The following is a 24176-nucleotide window of genomic DNA, read 5'->3' as shown; positions in this document are numbered from 1 at the left end:
TTACTTTTAATGCTGATCATTTCTTGTTATGCTTTAAGCGCTGACTGGCCATTTAACTAGCTCTGGGTCAGTGTGCAAGGTTTCAGCGACGCGTCTGAGTTCAGTTCAGGAGAAATTTCTCCATCTTGGGGAAGAGGAAAAGATTCGCTCACTGGTTTTAGTGAGACAAACTGCGTGATGAAATCGGGATGAATAGAGAAGAAGGAGCTGCTCACCATGAGCCTGCTAGTTATAAGCTAACTTTAAGAAGCTGATGTTTAGCTACAAGAAGAGACCAAAACCCCATAGTAGAGTCTTCTCCCGACCCCTCTGACTATTTCTAATTTCTAATTCTATTACCTTCAGGTTCAGGATATCTGAAATACAGAGGAAAATCCTACCCGTTTTTTGTTTTTTTTATCTTATCGTGTAAGTAAAAAAACCTACACATAATAATAATAATAATAATAATAATAATAATAATAATAATAAATATATGCTATAGTCATAATAGAAATACGTGTAATAACATGTAATAAAAATCACAACATGATAATTGTAATAATTAAATAATTCTTATTATTTTTGTTAATATTGGTGTTACTAATATTGTTGTTATTTGTATTGTTTATTATTATTATTATTATTATTATTATTATTATTATTAATAATAATAATAATAATAATAATAATAATAATAATAATAGCTACAAGAAGTGCATTCGTAGCAAAATAATGAATACGTTTTTCTTTTATAGATCATGTGTATTCTGGTATCTGGTAGCCTATGCCATAAATTATAATAATTATTAAAACGTTAGCAACATTCCTGCAGGGAATAAATTGTTGACAATTAAATCACACACGTTGTGCCTGCTTTGTATGAGGCTCATGTTTTTGGAGCTCATTAGATCATTACACGAAGTGTTTACTCCTGAATCCATCTCATCTTTCGTTTCTACAAATCTCCCATTTTTTTCAGACTGATTAAAATATTTCAGGTTGCGTTGTAAACTGAAGTTACGCGTTGAACCGGGAAGAAAAAAGTCTACCTCCGACTGCGAGAGACAACACGGAAAAGACATTTTAGAAAGTAGTGGACTGTGTGAGGAAAAGCTGAACTGATTTAAAGCGAGCTGATTTGATCGCTTTGGCTGTGTTAGTGCTGAGAAAGCTGACCTCTTCACTGGACAGCAGCAGCATCTGGCTTGTTCAATGCACATGCAACCAGCAAAAAAAAAGAAATTGGGTTTAGCATATAACTCCAGAGCTGAATTCAGCCCCAAGCTCGTTTTGTAATGACAAAAGAAAACGGGAGAAGAAAGAAAGCAACAACCTCCCGTCGTGGAGAGACTTTAGGTTGGTTTATAATAAAGCATTTCTTTCTCCCCCCGCGCTTTATTGATCAGTCACTCTGAGCTAATGTAATTATCCTCATCAATAGGGGAGTGCAGGGGGAATCATTATGAGGCTGACAGTGATAAATGATCACCGAAATGTGGCCTTTTCTCTAAGGAATCCCCCCACCCTACCCTTTACACACACACACACACACACACACACACACACACACACACACACACACACACACACACACACGACGGCACAGAAACACCTCATGGCAGAAGGAGAGTGAAAATGCTTTTTCTTTTTTTTCTTTTTTTTTTTTTAAACGAATGGATTTCTCAGAAAAGTCCTAAAAAATATAGAGATTAAATTAGTTTTAGTGGAACATACAGAATGTTCCAATAGAACATTCCAACAGAACAGTAATAAATCTGTAATTTCTTTAAAACAATAATAATAATTTTGGAAATAGGAAAGGAATTGGACATGCACCACTTTAGGAGCTGCATGTACACTGCGGTCTTTTGTATTTCTATTTTATTATAAACCTCATCCTCTAAATGGATTTGCTTTCACTTATAAAAATGAACATTTTTGGAAAGCTACAAGATGACTGAATAATTGCAAATTCAACTAGTTCGATCGAAAGATTAGATTGTATCTTACATCCTGTTTTAGCGCATGTAATGGCACATGTTAAAGCTGATCAGCTCACACACTCCGGGTTAACAGTGGATTAACGCGCCGTCTTTGTGCGCTCCTGGTGTCGCTTGTTTATTGTGTGTGTGTGTGTGTGTGTGTGTGTGTGTGTGTGTGTGTGTGTAGCGGGTTTGGGAGGGGAGGGGAGGGGAGGGGGTGGCTCTGCCACAGCGGAGATGGAGGGCTGGGGTTGCTCGGCTCGCCTGGATCATCCATCATTCCTGTCAGCCCGAATCGGCAACGAGAGGCAGCAAAGGCAATCTACCTCCTGTCTGCCCACAAAAGAAAAGGAGAAAGGGAAAAAAACTATTAATATTAAAATTCTCCTCCTCACAATAATCCATTTTTTTCTCCGGCGCATCTTATAATCTCAGGTTACTGTCTGTTTTGTAGACTTTAATAATTTTCGTAGACTGTTTCGTATTGTTTAATAATTGGATACGTTAATTTTAAGGTTACATTTTTATCCATTATTTATAGTATTGAGAAAACGTCTTAATGTTCAAAATAAATATAATAGTCAATAATTGTAAAATAAATAAATAAAATAAGAATATAGATCTTTTTATATAGGAATATGTTTGTTTGTTAAACGAATTATAGAATGGATTGTATTTAAGCTTTTTGTAGCGAAGGGAAGTTTCACACAATTGCGTCTTTTTATTCATTTAATTCGCCGTGAGATTAATCATTAATCATTAGCAGTTAATTCAACATTTGGGAGAAACTAAAGCAGGAAGCCTGTGCATCTAAAATATGACCAACATTTTGTATTTAACAAACTGAACCTTAGATATTTCTGTTATGATGTATTTTTATACTACATGTACATGATCACTGGGCTAAAATAATTTAACTACAACGAATAATAATAATAATAATAATAATAATAATAATAATAATAATAATAATAATAGAACAGCTATAAAGATAAACCAAGATGACCAACGAACCAAGAGAACAAAGAATATATAGTTAGTAGTGAAATCTTGTCTCAGTTATTATTAGATATAAATTATTTTTTTTCTGAATTCTGTTTTTATAAAACGAAAACCTGCATTATTATTATTATTATTATTATTATAGGCAGAATTAGTAGTATACACTATCTATCTAATAATTACGTCTAATTATCAGGTTTTTTTTTTTTTTGCAAAACGATAAAATGAAACAATGAGGCTGGATGAGAGAGCGAGAGAGAGAGAGAGAGAGAGAGAGAGAGAGAGAGAGAGAGAGAGAGAGAGAGAGATGCAGCTGTGTATAAGAGTGGTGCATAAACCTTCAGAGCACACTGAACACGTACAAAGCTCAGAGAGCACAGTGCCAACAGCAGGGGGCGCCTCAGAGCAACTCACACGTTCAAATACGCACGCACACTCAACAGGAGAAAACAGCCATTGTTCCAACTACAGCTAAAGCCCCGATAAAACAAACTAGCCTAATGCTAATGAGACAGCTATATGTGCTCTTACTTACTCATTTACATTTTAACGCCTCAGCTCTATCAATAAATCAGAGCAAAACTGTGAGCTCATAATGTTTTAAATACATTTTTTTTTCCGAGAAAAAGCCATGATGGCCAAAATACAACATAAATTTTAAGTCTCTAATAATAATAATAATAATAATAATAATAATAATAATAATAATAATAATAGTTTTCTTTTAAACATGCAGCAGTTTCAACACACATTTGAGCACACTGGAATCTAACAAAATCAAAAATGAAATATTTATTACAGCATTTGTGACTGAACACCTTTGAAACATTACGTCACAGTCCTCATACAAGTATTTAATGTATTTTTTTGACAAAGCTTAAGGGGGGACAGCATCTTTATCATCTAGTGAGGAACACGTGCTGAAAAAGGAAGGAATTCATGGACATACAATATCAATGCCACAGCAGATCTGAAACTAGCAAAAAACATTCTTTTTTTCAATTGAGGTAAACACATAGAATATCTAACAGGAAACAATTAATAGACTGAACTCTGTACGAAGTTTGTTACAATATTCTCTTAGCTCTTCTCCAAGCTTTGAGTTCATAATTTAAGTTCTTTTTTTCCTCTTCTTTTTTTTTAAAAGTTTTTTGGTGCATCAACCACCAATAGCTTCTCTAAGTGCCAAAGAATCCACCATAGTGTTTGTGCTGTCCATATGGTGCGCGTGTTGATCCAGAGGCATGGGAACTATTGTGGGATGTTGCCTTTCAATGGATATGCTTCCTTCAATAGGCTCTTCCATGATAGAGTCCATGATACAAAAAAATAATAAAAATAAAATAAAAATGTATAAAACCAACACAATCCAGTGCTTGGGCAATTTAAACTAAGAACTTTACCTACAGGGAAACATTCATTCATGAACCAAAAAAAGAGGGGCCTGAAATAAAGGTTGGTGTTGAATCAGACAGAGAGAGCAGGCTTCTCAGCAGTCTCTCTGTAGAGTGCTACTTCTGGTCCTTATCGGGACGGGTCCACTGCCTGCTCAGGTCTTATTGTTAGTGCCAATATTTTTTCAGAGGTGTTTCTTCCTTTATTTATTTCTTTGTTTTGTTTTTTTTTTTTTATTGCTGCAATGAGACCACCTGTCCCTCAGGGAACAGCACGCACAGTGTGAAAAGCAGGGGTTAACCTTTAATTCTAGCACTAGGTCTGGAAACATAAATCGAGTGATCAACCAAAATGCACAAGTTTTAACTTAGTGTCTATACTTTTATACTACAGTAGTTGTAACTCTTGGAGTCTCTTTTGTCTTTTTTTTTATCTTTTAGAATTATTTCTTTAAAATGGTTCAAACGAGAGCATGGATCAGTGAGAGTTGTGTACATGTGTGTGTGTGTCTGTGTGTATGTATGTGTTTATATCAGTTTGCACTACTGTGCAATAAGTCCAAAATGTCTTCTGTTGATCTTTAACAAAAGTCCAAGACTTTACAAAGTGTTCTTGTCAGCTTGGTCCTCCATCGATGAAAGTAACAAATTTGACAAGATTTAAAAAATTATCACAGCTCATCTGGAATTCCATATTTCGAGTGTCTAATTCTGGTCAAAAGTGTTCCATTTTCATTCTGTTCTTAAAAATAATCACAAACAAAATCGCTTTAGTGGAGTGGGCAGGGGGAAAGTTTGAAGTTGTTTTCTCGCTTGCTCTTGTCTGGTTCCCTTTACACTACTAGGCATGGATGTCCAGGCCTTGTCCACCAGTGCTGTGGTCGATGGGGGTGAGAATAGGGGGGCTCTGTGCAGACATGCTCATGGCGGGATGAGGAGGAGGTCCTCCGTGCATCAGCATGGCGGGGTGAGGAGGCACGTGGCCCGGAACGTAGTGCAGCGGGGGTCCGTGTCGTAGCTGAGAAAGGTGTGGTGGCATCTGTGGAGGAGGATGAGGTGGAGGAGAATAAGGTAGCTGTGCCATGCTCATGCCCATAGGACCACTCTGAGGTACGTACTCCCCTGGCATGCCCTGCAGACCTGCAAAAAAAAACACACAGAGACCAAAGGATCAGAAATCCTGCTTACACTCACACCATTATGCATAAGCTAGTGTCTCTGATTGTAATACAGAATAGAACAAAATAGGCATTGGAGGAGTTTAATATATGTTCTAAATTTTTCCATACCAAATAGCACACTAAGCATTAAACAGGATATTCGATTAAACACAGAGTAAATCCACATCACTGAGTCTTTTTGCTTATGTAGTGCACTGAGTGTGTAGGACACATGAAAAACTACACTGCAGTATTTCAGCGCCTTGTGGGACATAGTCAGCCCGATACATTCCTGCTCACTTCTCATGCTGTAAAGTGATCTGCACATCCATTCACTGACATTGCAAACTGGCAAGATGCAGAAACTTGCATATACATCTAATCCCCAGCTGAGTTTAGTGGTCATATTTGATTTAAATCCCTTAACTCAAGTATTAAATAATTTTGGGGTTCAGTTAACTATCACAACATGAGAATTGCACCTAATAGATATTTTCCTCTTAAGGGATCCGTTTCTGAAAGCAAAGGAAAACTGGAAACTGTGGCAGTGGATATGGCTTAGAGTAAAACATAACGTACGAAGGATGTGAAGACACCTACAAATTAGAAATATGTAGAGGAAATAAAAAAAAAAAAATCCTGAAGTGAGTATGTAAATTTGCTGGATGTTGGAGGTTGCTAGGTCTGTTGTGTTGTACAATGGGTTTGCAGGTAAGGGTGTGGAGCAAGCCGGGGACAGCGGAGGCCTGGGCTGCGCTGCTTTGTAATGTGAACCCCTAGAGGATTAGCAACGGCCAGTTAAGGCGGGGGAAGAGGGGGTCGCCCCAAGGTCACCAGGCATGCTCACGCTCTGCATTCCTCTACCTTGGTACCCTGCAATTAAGAAATTATACAGGAGGACTTGGAGGGGGCAGAGCAACTGAGGGTGAGATTAATGAGCGATCTTGTTGATTGAAAGATGTGTCAATTTCGAATACTTGCTTTGCACCTTACTTCATTTCATTCGAATGTACATGTTTGTTACAGCGCTCTTTTAAACGCCCGCTATCGTGGCCATAAAAAAAGTAAATCAATCTAGCCAGAGAGGGCAGCAAGAGTGCACTCGCCTCCATATAACTTAGATCAGCTCCTGTTAAAAGGCCCAGCAGATGTTTTTGACACTGTAAGCTGGTAATCTCAAGTCTTGTAAGCTGCAGTCATTCTGTTAAGTAGATCTGTGCAGTGCCCCCCCCTCCTTTATTAACAGAAGTGGTAAAAACCATCTGAGGACAATAATGCCGCCTGGACCGGCCTACTCTCTCTGCTTGCTCCAGCAGAGCAGTCTGTTCAATGGCTGATGATAATTAACTACCAAATATACCATATTGTGTGGCTGCATAATCAAATCAAGAGTGGGTAATATTCCTCTGTATTAAGCTATTAATGTAATTGGTCATGAAGCATAAAATATGTTATGTAATTAAATAGTCTAGAAAGTATATAGCCTATATCAAGAATTATCCAAGCTGAGCAAATGTTGTCTCTCTGTGGCTGTTTTAGGGAACATTGCTCTCCGCATTTTTGACTCCATTAGCAGTGTGGTGCTGGTGATGGTGGTCGAGGGGGGTTTTGGAATAGGCTGTTGGAAGAATCGTCATGGTGACCCTTTGGAAAATCCACTGCCTATTTACATATAAAGGGTTCTTTTAATCAAGGTAAGTGTTATTATATTGTGCCTCATTGAGCAGAGGAGTTTAGGTGTTAAATAAAATTTCCTCTGCCCTGGCGCCTTTGGGATGTGATATGTCTTGATTTCTCAAATGTCAGCGCCACGGTGCTGGCGGGAGGTATAATGGGTGTCTTAATCAGGCAACAGCCATTTAGCCTTGAAGAGAAAGAAGAAGCGAGAGAGCAAGAGAAGAGAAATCCCCCCTTTTATATGCGGCCATTCTTTAACGTCTGCATCCCTTTGAATTTATCTCAGCATCTCTCCTGTCTCTGGGTCTTATGTTTGGGATTCAGCACCCCCTCCCCTTTCCCCTGTAAAAAATAATCAAAACACACGGGTTCCTCCCAGTGAAGGATCGGTCGTGTCACCCTCGGCCCGTATATCTCGCCCAGGGACCGTAATGTACTGCAGCGATCCCAGCTTTGCATATAAGATAATTTGGGCATCAATCCTTTCCCAGACAGATTTATGTCACTCCGAGGACAGTTTCACTTCTCCTTCTTTATCGCTTCAGTGGAGCCTGCTTAATTTCTCCCCGTCAGCCCCTGCCCCTGGAGATGTTATTTTTTCCCTAAACGTCCAACATTTGCATTGGCTGCCGGAGATGGGGAGAGCAATGCCACTGTTGTGATAAATAAATTTGTGGCCAGTGCTTTTCTCCTTTGCTTTTTCTTCCCCTGGCGTCTGGCGCCACAAGTCCGCTCCTCCAGGGTGGGCATCGCAATACTTCCTTCTCTCTTAATAAAACCATAGCAAGCTCATCCAACACACTGTGCACCCGGGGTTTGATGGTTATGTGTGGAATGTGTTTGCCGTTATTTAGGGTCAGTATCATGGAGGTTCGAAAAGTGAAAAAAAAAAAAAAGAATATTGAAGGAAAAGCTGAGAAAAAGCAGCAGTGTACTTACTTCCCCCTTTTCATTGAGTTTTGTTTTACAAGGTGGGGGTTACATGTAGTGCCATTGCCCATCCATGCCCATATTCATCCCCATTCCGCTCATAGGCCCTGGAAGAGGGGAGAAACACCAGAGAGGGATATGAGTTACGGATAGTCAAAGCAGAGACCACCACTAGAGAGAAACAGGCACAGCAATAGAAAGATAAAGGATACTCCACCCCACCCAAGAAAAGCACCTGTTGATTGAAATTTGTGCCCAAGATTAATAATGAATGAGGTTAAACAGGCGGCAGGCACAGCGAGACTCAAATAGCATGCATGAAGAAGCAGAGCAGACCAAGAGCTAAACCAGAACTAAACCAGAAGTGATCCAGTCAAGACAGTGGTTAGTAACTGGGAGTAGCGGGGTCAGATATTTGCTTACCTGCTGGCCGGATTCCCATGTGCTGCTGGCCATCCAGCACAAAGCTGCCCATAGGCTGCCCCTCTGGACTGTACGCTGCTCCCTGGCTCACTGAAGGATCAAGAAGAAAACCTGATTGTAGTCAAAACGTGGACAGGAGGGGAAAAGAAGAAAAGACATACCAGACAATGAGCAAATATTCCAGCTCTAGCCCAAACACACTATAAGACATTGTGATACATTCGTGAGTCAAAGAGCTAGTATGCAAACTTGCAGAGCCAGTCCAGGACACACTTGCACATGTTCACAAGAGAAGGACAAATTAAACACATGCTTCAGTGAAGTGAAAGCAGAAAGTATCTGATTTGTCTGATAAAACACAGGATCATCTAACCCAAATATCTTTAGTTTCTGTTTTATTAATAAAATCTCATGCTGTTATTATGAGCGCTTGTGTGTTATCTCCAGAACACACCAAAAACGGATTAGTCATGCTGTATTTGGAAAGTTTGCTGATCATTGCGACATCATGCATTCAAACATTCAAAACATATCCAGCCCCCATGCCAGGAGGAGCAATTTTAAAACATCTTAATGCAGTAAAAGTTTCACATCGTTTACACAATTCCCTTCACAATCTGAGGAACTTCTTGCAAATGTTATGTCTATAAATCCCTAAATATCTTTAAGGCTATTCCTGTTGGACCATTTTGGAGTTTATATCACTGTGCTTTTTAATCATCTGGGCTTTCAGATGATATGGCAAATCAAAATCTGTCTAATCAATTTACAGTGCATAGTCTTTTTAATACTGTTACAAAAATAGCAGCTCTGTCTATACCTGCATGCCAGAGGCAGAAATCAGAACTAAATCAATAAACACTGAACCCTCTGGATTCTTGTTTCGTATTTTCAAAACGAATTAATTACTAAGAATTAGAAGAAGCATATTATGAAGCATATTACAGAGACAGTTAAATGCTCTACACATTCCTCTAAAGTACTCTCGTGGCCAATTAGCATTTCACAGAGAATGTGTGCTAATGTACCTCTAACAAGCTAGATTGGGAACATCTAATTAGAGCCATCAGCTAACATGCTTGGTCATATTGGCACATGTCCCACTGAGGACGCAGGAAAAGCAGAGGATGGGAAAAGGAGGAGGACTTCATCCCATAATGGCAGACTGTGTGTGAATGTTTATCTGCCAAAGACCTGATTGGAATAGGGAGCAGAGGAACAGAGAACGATGGTTTTACCTGCTCGATTTGACTGGTCAATCATGGGCTGTACTATTCTTCTTCTGGCATTAATGAACCTGGGAAAAGACAAGACAGAGAGAAGGAGCAGAGACTTTAAATCACCTACCATTAAAGGAGACAAATATTCATTACAGAGCACAATCAAGACAAAGCCATTTCCATGACTTTATGGCTGCATTAGCAGCTAGCTCCTCGAAAAGCAATCAAAACCGAGAAACAACAACAAAGGAGCGATTGTGCTCCGGCTTGGGAGCCCAAAGTGGTATCCTTTTAATGTCCCTTATGATGTATTCCTTCAGCTTAATAAAGCTTTTGATTACTTTTGGTAACTATGGCTACTCCAAAGACATTCCACAAGCATTGCATGTAGTTGTGGTGAGGCCACTGTGCATTTGACACTGTGGGGCTCCTCACACTGCACCTTCACACCGGTCCTCTCGTGCACATAAACGTTACTCTTAGTGGGTTATCGCTCATTAGAAATTCAGAATAAGTTAAAAGTTTGTGAGGGCCAGTGCACAAATGGTTCCTTTCAGTCTTTCACTGGCCTTCTCCATGCCCCCCTCCATGACTGCATTGTAGGGGGCTTTTGCTCCCCTCCCAGATGTCTTTAAACAAGGACCAGGCACTGCCCCTCTGTGCTTTCACAAGGTATTGTTATGTCAGCAAGCCCATCAATTAGGCTGTCTGAAGTTTTATCACCACCGCAGCGGCAAATAAGTGCAGTTCCACAAAGCCACCCTGGTCCTGCTCTCTCTACAGCCGCTTTGCACTGTAAAGCCTGCAGGGTCACCACAAGGTTAGTGCCAGCCAGGGAAGCCCTTTCTTTCAGGCAGAATGGGATGTCTAAAGCCATGTCAAGTCAAAGACATGCCAATCTATGCAGAATAAAAAGGCACTCTTCTAACATACCATGACTGCTGAAAGATGTTAGGGCTACAGGTATCAACATGTGTTTGATATTAAAGAGAGGTTACAATCATGGCTAGCCTATCCTAAATGAACAGCGATGGGAGACGTAGCCTAACGCACCCAGAGCAATGCTACAGGAATGGTCATTAGATGCAAAGGAGAACTGGAATCAATTTGGGCCCCTAATCCCTCATGAACCCCTGATACCTGCCCTTACCTTCTCCTATTAACTTAAATGCCCGTAATCTGGGCTTTTAAAGTGACAGGCTTAAATTTACAAAATACACAGCTGGGAAAAGTGAAGTCCAGCTCATTTGCTCTGAGTGCACTGAATGTTTCTTTTTGACTTCAAGAGATGAGCGGCATGGCGAAGAATGAATCAGTTGGTATTAACAAAGGCCATTGTACTGAGGCACAGCAACTGGAACACACCTGTGTCTGTGTGTGTTTTTTTTTACACACTCACATTTTATTATATATATATATATATATATATATATATATATATATATATATATACATATATATATATAATGTGTGTGTGTATGCGTGTGTATCTAATATTAGGTACTGAAAACTATTTTTAAACCACAGACTTCCTAATGACCCCAGAGATAAATTAAATCAAAGTCATGCATCATGTCCTCTCTAAGGTCTGTCTTTGTTGTCAGAAAATGCCACTATCACTGTAGTGAGGTCAAGATTTAATCTCTGGCATGTAAACACAAGAAAAAAAATCCCCCCGTCAGGATTTTCTGGACAGACAGCAAAAACGAGGCCTGCCAAGCTCTACCGAGCATTAACTCGCTGCATTAAAGCTCTCAAAGGCTCAAATCAGAACCATGTGCACCCTCCCCCTTCACCATGCTCCCAGAACTGGACCATAAACACGTAATGTTAGGAATGTTCCTCACAGGTGAGGAGAATGCCTACTTTCTATCAGTGCATTCTGAGCCAAGAAGAGAAATAATTATGCACACTAGTTAGCAGGGTTTTTTCTAGAAATCATGCAGTGTTATTTAATAAACTCAAATGCAATATTATATTAGCGTATTTGTATATTATTATATTATATTATCTTCCTCTTGGCAAAAAGAGCTAGATAAAATTGCCCTTGAACAAACATGCTCCACATAGAACACACATTTCCTCAAAGTTATTCATGTATTTCTTAAACAGCTGCCACCGGGATTGACCTCTTCATGTCAGTGCCGTCCCCAGTGGACACATCTTTGCACAATACAACACATAAACACCACAGCGTTTGTTTTCTTTCTCCAAACTGTTGCCACAGTAACACAGTGGGGGCTGACCAGGGCCCTCTTCTGCCCCCAAAGCGCCTTTTATCAGTTTGAGTAAAGCCAATTGAGATTATCAGAGCTGGGCTTGATAACACTGTTTTCCCTCCTCCCATGAGCTGCTAATGGGGTGTGCTTAGAACAACACCCATGCCAAGCCTCCAGAGAAAAGCAGTTTGAGCTGGCACACTGGAGCAGAGGCCTGCCGAAACACACACAGACTCACACACAGACCAGGGGGACCTAACCGCAACTGCTACCTCCCTGTGTGAGTCCCAAATGTGTACCGAGTCCGGCCACGAGGACAGGGTACTTCCAAAGTCTTACTACCATTTTTATTATTTACATCTGGTAGAGTACTTATTATAGCCTGAGCCTGCATAACATTATATACCAGCCGGCCCTCTCTCTCTCTTATAAATACACACACACACACTGGTGAACATTCCCCTGTGAGCATACTGACTTGTATTATCACCCCTCCCCCTGTCCCCTACACCCAGCATGGGAACTTCATGCTGTCTTCAAACAAATAATTAAAGACTAGGTGAAGGGGTCACTGAAAGGTCATTTCTCTGGATACTCAACAGAATGTGTACATTACAGCAGGAGATAAAAAAGCCTGGCACTCTGGCTGTGCTTTATGTGTAGGCTGGCAGCTTTTACAAATCAATTGAGGAGTGAAAGACAAAAAGAAAAAGCAATGAGGCCATCTTTAGGAGTATTTACAAAGACATAGGAATACACTTGCCCACACACACACACACACACACACATACACACACACACACACACACACATATATATATATATATATATATATATATATAATGATTGATCTTTCCTTCCTTCATGTGACACTGTCAGTGGATCACTTTCACTAAGATTTAGAGCACCACCATAAACAAACCACTGCCAGTGCAAACAGGAATAATGGAGACAGAGCTGCAGGAGTCCACTTGACATCACTGTAGCATGGAGCTGCATCAACACTCTCTGTCCAACCAGAAATCTTAACTCAAATAGCCCAAAGGGAGCTTCCAGGCAGGCAAGCGTGTTAAACAGGCTATGCAGGAGGCTTCTGCACTCTCGACTAAATTTTCGCCTTGCTATGTCACATCACATGGGGTTATGCAGTAGTTCTAAATGTGTTTCAGAAGTCAGCAATGGCTGCCTTGCTGAGTCACTGGACAGCCACAATGCATGGATTACCGCAATCAGAAATGTTCAGGAGAGATTATGAGACAGGATCTGCAGTGTGGCCACACCTGGTAACTAGCTCATGTCATCAGTATTTGTTCTTAAAGAAAACCCTGTGCCAAACCACCTTGCCCTGGAACCAAGCCAGGAGAGACCCTATTACCATGACCTAAACAATCACGGTGAGCAGTCTTGGAAACTTGGCCAATCAGAACCAGGGTCATGTTTTTGACAAGTTTGCAGTGACTGAGCAAAATACCCAGAATGACAATGTTGCTTGTAGTGTACTCTATACCTAGTGCTAAAGTGGAGAGCTGAGTTTTTACCTGGGCAGTATTCAGACTGAGAAGCTTTAAGAAGCATGGACAAATGTGCAAAACGAGTGATAATCAAACAATCAGTCAAAATGACTGGGAAGGTATATAGTATATACTAGCAAAAAACTTCTGACAGCATTGTTGTCTGCTATTGATTAAATCTCACTTCTAAGAGAAAACAAGTCATTGTTGAGTAAGATTTTTTTTAATGGCTTAAGGGGGAAAATCACTTCAGCTTCAACTTTGACCTGGGAAGTGTACACAGATTAAACCTGGGAAGTGTGGGTTTAATAAAAGCAAACATGTCCCAATTATCACCCACTAACAGGGTCAGGCTTGTGTCTGCAGGCTACCGTCAGCTTCTAATCTGCTACGGGGTAAATACAGATTTCATATCGGACTGCTGGACAGACAAAGTAACAATTTAAGCTGGTGGCCAGCTTGTGCCAATCTGTGGATTTATCATAAACTATCTGAGAGGATCTATTCAAAGCCAGTGCAGAGGAGGGGTGGAGAAAAGTGAGTGACGCTGGGAGAGAGGGGAGGAGTGTGCAGAGGCTGTCTCCAGCTCATGAGATCTCTCTTCTTTAACTTAAAACAGGAGTCGGGAGACATAACGCGGCAAGCATTACCTCAGCCTGTCGCTTGATTCAGTACAGATGGAGAGCAAACTGAGCAGGATTGTGTGTGTGTGCATGTCTCTTTTGGACAACGGCTGTGGGAGCCTGTGTTCAGACCATTGTGGTGTTTACATAGTTCTCTGCTCCTCCTCTTAGAAAGGAAAAGTGCTTCACCTTTTCTTACCTTGGCAGATTTCACCGCTTCATTTCCTCCCTTGGCCCTGCCATTCCTCTCCCTCTCCCACTTTTTTCCACAGGCTTCAGCTCTCCCCCCAACTCCTGCTGCATTCCTCTCTGTCACATATGAAGAGAATTTGTACTCGGTCTCTCACTCTTTGTCTCTGTGAGCTATTTTCTTGCACCAGTTTCTCGTCAGCAGGAGTCATTAAGATCCAAGTGGAAAATCAGACAAAGAATTATATATTTGTTTTGCAAACTGACATGTTTTAATGAGTTGCTAATTAAAATAAATCAATTGCACTGCGGCACTCTCTCTGTCTTTCTCTCTCAGTCTCTGTCTCTCTCTTTCTCTTAAGCATCATGCTGCAGTCAGAGCAAAGCAATGACTTTGGCTCTGTCTCCAGACATGCTGGGATGGCTGAATCCATTTCAGAGATTCCAGAATGGCATCCATCAGAAGAGTCAAGCTCCACGTAAAAAAAAAAAAAAAAATGCAGTTCTGGAACTTTTCCACTCAGCCATGAGCTGTGCGTTGCCAGAATTGTAGAAAAGAGAACTTCCCTATAACTCTCCCTTTCATGGCAATTACACAGATATAAACGTGACTGAGAGGCAGTGTAGAGCTGCAGCACCTGTGGCACATTCCCATTTAGTTACAATCCCACAAACAGGCAGGGAACACCCTGCTAAGGGATGTCACCCCAGTTTGCTGGACAGTCCAAGTCTACCCCTGTGTGGAAGGAGTGGGCCCAGCTGTTAACTGTCTGTCAAACACCTTGTGTGGTGGCGCAAGCCAGGAAGCCCGGGTTGTCGTGCCTTTGATCCTGCAAGCAGCAGCTGCTGGTTCGTACAGCACGACTTTGTTCTTCCAATTCTGCTCTCCCCATTCTGTCCTGCGGCACAAAACCAGCCAAATCTACTGGAGACGAGTTGATAGGGGGTTGAGGAGCGGAAAGAAAGGGGCAGAGTGAGAAAAACCTCTCCTGCTTTTTCATGCTATATCAACAAGCTCTGACAACTGCGCCGAGGTTTTTCTTGGCCCCAACACAGCTCACAGGCATCTCCTTTTGACGCTCCCCCACTCCCTGCTTTAAGATATACAGTAGTTATTGTTCAAATCAGTCTGTGAATGGAACGGGCTGAGGCCAAGGCAGCCCCAGGCGTCAACACACCTGTGTGAACGAGGCCTTCTTCTTGCAGCAACCGAGCAAAGCTAACCTACACTAGCACTACCAGTTTTCAGCTCCTTAGAGAGAAGAATATACCTTTTTTCTTCTCTCTCATCCTCTTGCGCTTTTACTTTCAGGCAGCACCTAATCTTTCCCCCTCATTAATCCCCTTTCTTCTCTAGGCAGGCACCTTTGCTCTGGAATGTTTTTACCAGTGCTATTATTTTTGATTATCACTGCCAGAAGAAGCATTAGGAGTCTGTCCACATTCTCTCAACCCACCACCCCCCCATACCCCTCAGAAACCCCCCTTCTGATGAGGGTCTATAGGAGCACATAAGCCATTCTCTTTCTTTTCCCTTTACCATGTACCAGAGAGAAACAGCTACATTTTGGGGTATTTTTTGCACCTTTTTGAAGTGCGTTTCGAAACATCCTGTGTGTGTCGACATAAATGTACGTCTGTCTTGCACATATAGAGACTGACAGAGGTGGCCAGTGCTGTAAGGTAGTCTCATTCCTCAAAAGAATCTCAGCTCACCTTTCCTGCTCAGGTTATTTAACATGGGAGCAACATATAAAACAATGAGCAGACTGACACGTGCCAAAATCACACACACACACCAAACACACATACACACACATACACACACACACACACACACACACAAAGAGAAAGATGTTTGAGGGTAAATGGTGAGGGCAGGTGTTGCCCAGGACCTTGCTGTAGGTCAGTGCAGGGGGCTTGGGGGGGTTCTGGGATTCTGCTCAGTCATTCAATTCAGCCGTTAATGCTCTCAATTATCTGCCTCTTATTGAACACAGCCAGAGAGCAGCAGAAAGTCTCTATCATTACTCCACCTCCTGGAAATGAGAAGGTCATGCATTGGGGTCAGTAGCCCCATTCTCTTCAGTGTAGAAGGGCCCACCTCTCACCCCTGTTTTCTCTTTCCATTGAGCCATATTTGAGTTTTTTTGTGCAGCATAGTAAGGAGGGCAGGTATAATCTCCATTTCCATGCACCCTCACCTCACATTTTCTTCATGCTAAAAGAAATATAGGCCTTTTCTCTGCGTGCCTTTCATTCTAGTTACTCTCTTTCTACCTTCCCTCCCGTCCCACAAGCCTTGGTAATCGAGTAACAGACTCCAAGACTCCTTATATTGTCAGGAACTAAACAGACGGCTTTGTGGATTACCAGGGGAACATGATAATGACGCCACAGAGGCGTGAGATTTCAAACAAAATTGAGCGTCAATTGACTTCATCATCTTGGCAACATGGGTGCCTGTGTGGCTACAGTCAGACAGGAAATAAGGCCAATCTATTTCCTTTGCCTCATATCAAACGTCTTTCTCACTGAGATTCTAGTGGGGAATATAATGGGCCGCTGCCATGAGAGAGGGAGGCCTGTATAGAGGGACTTCAAATGTTCTTCTTACATAACACAAATACCGCTGAATTGCACATGAGGGTTTCGAAGAGACGGAGAGAACACAAAGTAGGTAGAAGGCTGCCCCCATTTTCTTTCCCTTTTCCCCTTTGTCTTCTGAGGGAGTGCTGAATGTAGGGCAGTGGAAAGTGGAAATACAACATCTCAGCAATTAGAAAAAGCCATCTTAAGTTGCAAAGGGAGCGGGAGAGAGAGAGAGAGAGAGAGAGAGAGAGAGAGAGAGAGAGAGAGAGTATGCCACACTGCCCTAATGACTGAAACATGGATGCTACCACCATTGGTATAGGAACAGAAATACAATCTATTATAGGGTTCCTAAATATTTTTCCTCCCTTGGGATACCACATAGCCAGTGTGCATTTTTGCCTGTTTATCTGTGTTTATGAGCACAATAGCAGCCCTACAAATAAGACACAGTCAGGTCCAGCAGTTAAACATCTTGCTTTTCTGGAACCTCTCTTGAATAATTGATGTGGCACTTGGCTCAGTAGTTACACACATGCACACACACTAAACCTCCAGGCATGTTTGAGGGCGACAAGCTAAACAACACATCACCAGTATAAATAGTCCAGTGTGCTGGAGGGACTGACCCCATGACCCCCATGAACACTAGTCCAGCCCTGAAGCTGTACATGTGGGCGTGTGTATGTCCTTACATCACAAATGTACCTTCAGCATGACATTATTTCATCCAGGCCACTTACTGAAAAGCCTCTTCAAGACTAGTCCTGTTCTTATTAGCTCATGTTCAAGCATCACTACTAAGACAGCAGTAGGATGAGTCAGCTAGACAAACTCTAAAAATAATGTTCTTCTCATTTTCCCTTCTATCTCTCTCTTCCAGACCAGGACCTATGGACCTACAGGATAGATTGTAAGGTGGAGACTGGATGTGGTATAGTGAGTGAGAGTTTCCATTCCTCTGCAGACACACACTCCTACTTTCACTAATGAAAATCCTGTAGCAAAGCATTGAACAACGCTTTGCATCAAGGCCATAAAGAACACAGAGAATGAGAAATAGACAGATAACCACTTTTCTTATAGTAAGATTGTTCCAGTCAGCAGGAGACCACTTAAGGGATGAACAAAAATATGAAAAACAGGATCACCAACTAAAACTCCTAACAATTTCTGGCCTTTTGCTTTTGTCCCATCCACCAGCTTTTGGAGAAGGACAGTTGCACTGCACATGCTCAAATTGAAACATCACCCTTGTGATGGCTTGATAAATATTCATAAGGCCAAGCACAGGGAATGAGGTGGGCGATAGAGCTCTATTGTGTTTCCAAGCTTGGCTATGCTCAATGGTCACGATAGCAGCCTGCCTGCTTTGATAACTCTATTGAGTAAAGAGCAACAGTGCTGGGTTGATTTTTCTATTTTTCAGCATCTATGCAAAATGGCAAATTAGTGCTCTGGTATCCATGTGAATTTGGGATGCATTCCAACATGTGAATTGTTTCCCAGGGCTTGGGGACATCTATGTAGTGTTCTGGCACTGGTTGTGATGGTACCTCATCCGTAACAGCCTTGCTCTTTGGCATGAGGTGCTTACAGAAACAAAAACAGACTATTGATTTATTGTGTATTCCATGATGGGGTTATTGGCATGCACCTCTACACCACAGGGCACTGGCGATAAAATTAAGGCTCTAAAGAAAGCATCAGACAGGTACTAGAAATACATTAGGGCCTTGTTTGTGGAAGTGATTATCAGGTTAAATGAGTGAATAAGCAAAGAAAGAAAAAGCCTCCAGAAAGAGCGAGAAAAAGCATGTCTGAACAAGGTGAAAATGCCGGACGGCCAGGCTGGAAAAGTTTATTTTGGATCAGTCATGTCTGGAGCTGCCTGTCATAACCCACACCCCTTCTCACTCTCTTTACATCCCCAGGCTTAACTGTATGCACCTGTTAAACCTACAACTCACCACCCTACCACACTTTTATATTGACAAACTCCTCAATTCACTGCTCGGCCTTCAGTCTGTAGGCCCACACCCTTACTTGGACATTCTTTTTTTCTCGAATGCCCTTTTATTCTGTTGTAATGTTAGCAGGAAGAATGCACCACACAACACTACTCTCCTTCAATCCCACCCCTCTTTTTTCATCTTTCTTTTTCTCCCTCTTTCTCTCTCCCTCGCTGCCTTTCTACACTGTAGGCTTTATTTCTCTAATGTGGGCTGTATTTACCCCATGCTTGGGCTGGGAGGAAGAGCTGATATACGGCTCTCTATAAATAATGTCAGCTGCGGAAAAAGCCAATTGATCTGTGTGCAACTTTCCCCTTCAGTAGCACTGCCAGAGTACACAGACAGGAAGCTCTGCAGTGACAAGGCCCATACATCCCAGCACTACCAGGCTGCTTGCATAGCCAATGAGGACCTTTTGTGGTATAACTGAAGGTTCATTGATTAATGGGCTTCCATGTTTAACCTAACGACAATGTGAATCAAACTATGGTTACAAGCTTAAACTTTACTCTCTTGTTCGTAAAGCATTTAAAATGTTCTACTCCTTATTTTCAATGAAGCACGCAGATATCCATTATCTCTGACGAACAATAGTGGGGCTGACGCACAAATCAAGGCTAATATCACAGCCCTTACAGCTGTACAGTGAGAAGAACCATGGAGAAGCCATTCCATCCAATGAGCACTAAAGTGAAATGGAACCTCATAAACAGAGCCTTGACTGTATAGACTTTACATTTTATCTTTAAGCACTTTTTCCTTTTATGGGCTTTTGCTCCCTGTAATCCAGAATGTGCGTGTGTGTGTGTGTGAGAGAGAGAAAGAGAGAGAGACAGAGAGAGAGAGAGAGAGAGAGAGAGAGAGAGAGAGAGAGAACCTAAGTGAGAGCAAGGCCGGCATGGATAAAAAGGAGGGAAAGGGATAAAATAAATGAAAAAAAAGGAAGAGAGAGAAAACAAGAGAGGAGAAGTCACAAATCTTGCTGCTATTCCAGTACGTGACATCTCCGCTCGTTTGCGACTGCTCATTAACAAACAATACTGCTGTGAAATTGGTTTAATGACAACGTAATAAAATTGCTATTCTGCTCACAGATGGCCTGAGGTGCATGGAGACTCAGTGAGGCTCACTCAGGGTGCCAACGCACATTAAGCTGCTTATTCATGAAAACTGCAATCCTCCACTCCAAGATACTCTCTCTCTCCCTCTCTTACCCCCCCCTCTGCTTCCCTCTCCGTTAAACTCCATACCTGCAAATGAAATAAATTAGCCCACTTATTTGCCCTTCTCATTCTCCTTCTCATTCCCTCTCCCCCTTCTGGCCTCGTACCCTTCGCAGCATTTTTCCCCCTCAAACAGAAATTACCATGTTATAAAAAAAAGACTGCTCACCCACACAAACTTCTGAAGTGCATAGCTCTTGTTATTAAACGATCCACCAATAAAATCATAACACTGAGGAACAGAAAACAAACCAAAAGTATTACAGGAGTACAAAGACACCCCCATACTGTACATGCTTTATTCCCACTATACACAACTTTCTCCATTTGCACACATCCTTTTCACTACATTGTTGCAAATTGATTCTCCAAACAGTCAGATTGTCCTTTTTCCAACTCAGTTAATTCCAATTAAATTTAAAATTAGAATTGAAGGAGGTTGAGAACAGGCTCTAACACTATTAGCCAGTGATTGCCAAGCTGGTGGTCATAGCTGAGTGGCAGCACTCAAAATAAGTGTAGAAAGACCTTGCCAAGCTACCACCCACGCATTTTAACAGGTGGGCCGGCTGTTAACGACACCCGAGAGCTCAGCACCTATCATTGGCATCACTGCATGCACACTAATATACTCCCATGTAAATGTGTTCTCATCATGTGGGGAAAATGTAGACATGGAAGCAGAGTATATTTGATACATACTGAGATGTTTCTTCATTAACAGACTGTTGTGATGACAGGACAAGCCTGCTATTCTTGCCAAAATGTGAGATATGTATTTACTCACGCGCAGGAGACTCACTGCACAATGAAATCGGATTATCACTGTGGCACTATGGGGGATATCCAGATCAAATGATCCTAGAGTGGAGGGAGTGTGGGGGGTGAGGCACTTGGGATCTGACAACAGAGTCAATTCTGCTAATTAACTGCCAATTAGCGGGTCCTAAATGAGGGGGATGATGATGATGTGGCTGCTCTGCCAGCCAGCCACAGCCGCTCCCTAGCCAGGCCTCTACTCATCTCTTCTCATCCACTTCATTCTGCAGCTGTATATTTAGAAAGAGCACGATGCACCATGGTTGCTGCTGGGACTCCCAGGTGGCATCCTAAAAAAGGCTTGACATTTCCATGTGGGTCAATGTTAAACGGATAATCAGCAACTTCAGTCAACTGTCCTGTATATATATATATATATATATATATATATATATATATATATATATATATATATATATATATATATATAGTATATATAGTATGTGTCATATGTATATCTGTAGCTGTACCCTATATATCTGTGTATGCAAAACAAAACAAGAGAAAAGTGGGTGTTCCTAAACTCAAAAGCCTACTTTCATAAAATCCCATGCTGCTGATTAGGCGTTTAAAAAAAAGACATGCAATCCTGCCAATTTAGATTTTTACTTTACATTTGGAAAAGGTTATTATTTTGATTTTCATAACAGCTAGGCATGCCAGGTAAGAGGTCATAAAAAATCATAAAAAAATTATAAAGCAGCACTGTTTGTGCATGTTTAACTTGAGTGTTTAAGGTTAGCAAGAGTTACGAAGCCATTAACAAAGCTGACAGTGCAGGGAGCACTTGTGCTGGTCCAGACTGGCAAGGGTTTAAGGGGTATGAGGGGCCTGTGAGGGCAGTTCAGCGGTAACTTGGCAATGCTGGCAGTTTTAATTTGTGCAAGATGAAAATCAGCTTAGACGCTGCATTAAGAAAGGCATTTCAATGTAGAATCTAAGCATTTGAGCATGTGGAGTTAAAATAGGGCTCCTCCTAAAAAATGGTTCTGCAGCTTCACTGGCAGGTTATGGTTATCAATGGTCTCATGTGACCTCATCATCACATGGGACAAGAAGGGAGAGTGTCTTTTCTCTGCCCTGATTTTAATAAGTTACCTATTGCTCTCATTTTACCCTCTCATTTGCTTCTATATTTGTTTGTTCCTCCACAAATAAACGAGGCAGAGAGGGAAGAGTAGATAAAAATAGAAAGTGGCACAGTGCCCTCCTTATTGTTATTGGTGATCCACAGCAGTGGCAGCAGTGATGACTCTGGTGGCAGGGAAATGGTCCAGTGCTTGCACACTAGGCGACAACCCAACAAGGGCTGATTTCCTTCCTTTTTTTAGTATCTCTCTCTCTGTTTGTCTGTCATCAGACTCATCTTTCAGACTGTGGAACAGCGGTGTGCCAGGCAGGCTATGCTGGGCAAAGGAGGGGGTAACTAATGCTTGGTCGGTGTGTTTAGGGAGTAAAGCAGAGGCATGTCGTGCTGAGCCTGATGCTGAGACATGAAAGGATGCGGTCAGGCCCCATTTAGCCCAGACTGATAGAATAACACACAGGCTTTGAGAATGACAACTGCAGCTGGAGCATCCCATTTTACTCTCTCTCTCTCTCTCTCTCTCTCTCTCTCTCTTTCCTCTCTGGCTTCTTTTTACCTCAGGACAGAACAGCAAGCTATCACATACAAAGTCAAACAAACCACATTTTGGCTGTACTTGCCTGACTTCAGAAAACCACAAAATGTAAATAAGCATAGCTGGTAGAAAGGCTGACTAATAGCCAGCATATTGAAGCCTTTATCTCTGAGGATGTTGTGTCATTTCAGCAATCAAACCAGGTTATTGTTTGAGGAGCTATTAATGCCACACCTTTATACACAAACAGACACACTGTACTTTAACCTGCACTGTAGGAGTGTCTTACTGAAGTGAGTATTATTCTTGTCCAGGTTATTGTTTGAGGATTCTTGTTCTCTCTCTCTCTCTCTCTCTCTCTCTCTCTCTCTCTCTCTCTCTCTCTCTCTCTCTCTCTCTCTCTCTCTGTGTCTGTCTCTCTCTCTCTCTCTCTCTCTCTCTATCTCTCTGTGTCTGTCTCTCTCTCTCTCTCTCTCTCTCTCTCTCTCTCTCTCTCCCTCTCTCTCTCTCTCTCTCTCATGCAGGTGAGTTCAGGAGTTGGGAGTAATAAGAAGTAGAAGAATGGTTAGGAAGTCTATAAGGACTGCATGACAAATAAACACACATAAGCACAGCTGGAGTTGGCCTAAGGGCAGCCTAGGTGAGAGCAGGTACACGGGCAGGTAAGGGAGATTTGATGGTAGAGAAGGACGGAGGATAAAGAGAGAGAGGGAGAGTGAGTGAGAGAGAGATGCACCGTCTACTGATATTCACACAGAGCGCCCTTGTGCCATCCTCCAGGGCCAATTGTGCCTTAGGACAAAGCCGTGATTCAGCACATCCTCCCCTAAGGGACAACTAGAAACTGAAGACGTTGCCCTAACCCCAACCCCTCCCCGCCTTCTTTCTTGCCCTCTCCCTGTCTCTCCTTCCTTACTGCTATCTCTTTGTGCTGCCGGCTAGATCCACGCCAGTGCCCGATATCAAAGCAAGGCCATACACAATGCCTGTTTAGAGCAGGAATTCAAAGCCTTTTGGCCTATCAACAGGAATTTCATATGGCAGAGGTCTGTCATATCCTGATCTCTACAGCACCTCCAGCAGGACAAGAAGACACCAGCAGGAGGGGGGCAATGTCTGAACAAAGACATGTTTAACTCAGTGTCTCAGCCTGACCGGTAGAAAAAAATGTATCCTGTCTGTGGCTCATCTTTCGAAGTCTTAGAAACATGTTGCTGTTAGGTTGCACTGTTAGCATGGAAGATCCTTTTTTATATGGGTAAGAGTAAGTGTTGGTCTTATCACTTTCTCTCACTAAAAAAGTAAACATAATGAGGATGCTTCCATCCACCAGACTCCAGCAGACTCTACAAGCATTAGCAACATGCTGTGTTTTTGAGATTTCAGCGCCTAAAATGAATAGGGTACTTGCATTTTCTGTCTGTCTGTCTGTCTGCCTGTCTGTCTGTCTGTCTGTCTCACTCTTTTTTCTGTCTGTCTTGTTCCAGCACCTCTCAGTTTAGCAGTCTATTCTGCATTAATCACCATGACACAGGCAAGGCAACTCAATTTTCTGCTCCTATAGCTAAGGTGCATGGCACACTGAAATGGCAG

The 24176-nt window shown here is 41.9% G+C and overlaps 1 protein-coding gene across 11 annotated transcripts in view; it reads right to left on the bottom strand.

The window, feature by feature from the left end:
• Positions 1 to 3733: 3733 nt before the first annotated feature.
• The window catches only part of meis2a (Meis homeobox 2a), a 69539-nt gene continuing 49096 nt past the window's right edge, over positions 3734 to 24176 (bottom strand). For 5 of the 11 annotated variants that reach the window (XM_060879410.1, XM_060879409.1, XM_060879411.1 and 2 more), the window contains exons 11-13: positions 9789 to 9847; positions 8551 to 8661; positions 3734 to 5500 (exon numbers count right to left, since the gene is read on the bottom strand). In XM_060879410.1, coding sequence (XP_060735393.1) covers positions 5202 to 5500; positions 8551 to 8661; positions 9789 to 9847 — 469 coding nt within the window. In that variant the 3' untranslated portion in view covers positions 3734 to 5201. Of the gene's footprint in view, positions 5501 to 8136; positions 8235 to 8550; positions 8662 to 9788; positions 9848 to 24176 lie in introns of all 11 variants that reach the window. The other 6 variants (XM_060879417.1, XM_060879419.1, XM_060879416.1 and 3 more) reach the window with 3 other exon arrangements.

This window comes from Tachysurus vachellii, chromosome 10, assembly GCF_030014155.1.
Source record: "Tachysurus vachellii isolate PV-2020 chromosome 10, HZAU_Pvac_v1, whole genome shotgun sequence".
NCBI lineage: Eukaryota > Metazoa > Chordata > Actinopteri > Siluriformes > Bagridae > Tachysurus > Tachysurus vachellii.
Note: the sequence above shows the minus strand (reverse complement) of the source record. Positions and strands in the feature narration are given on the sequence as shown.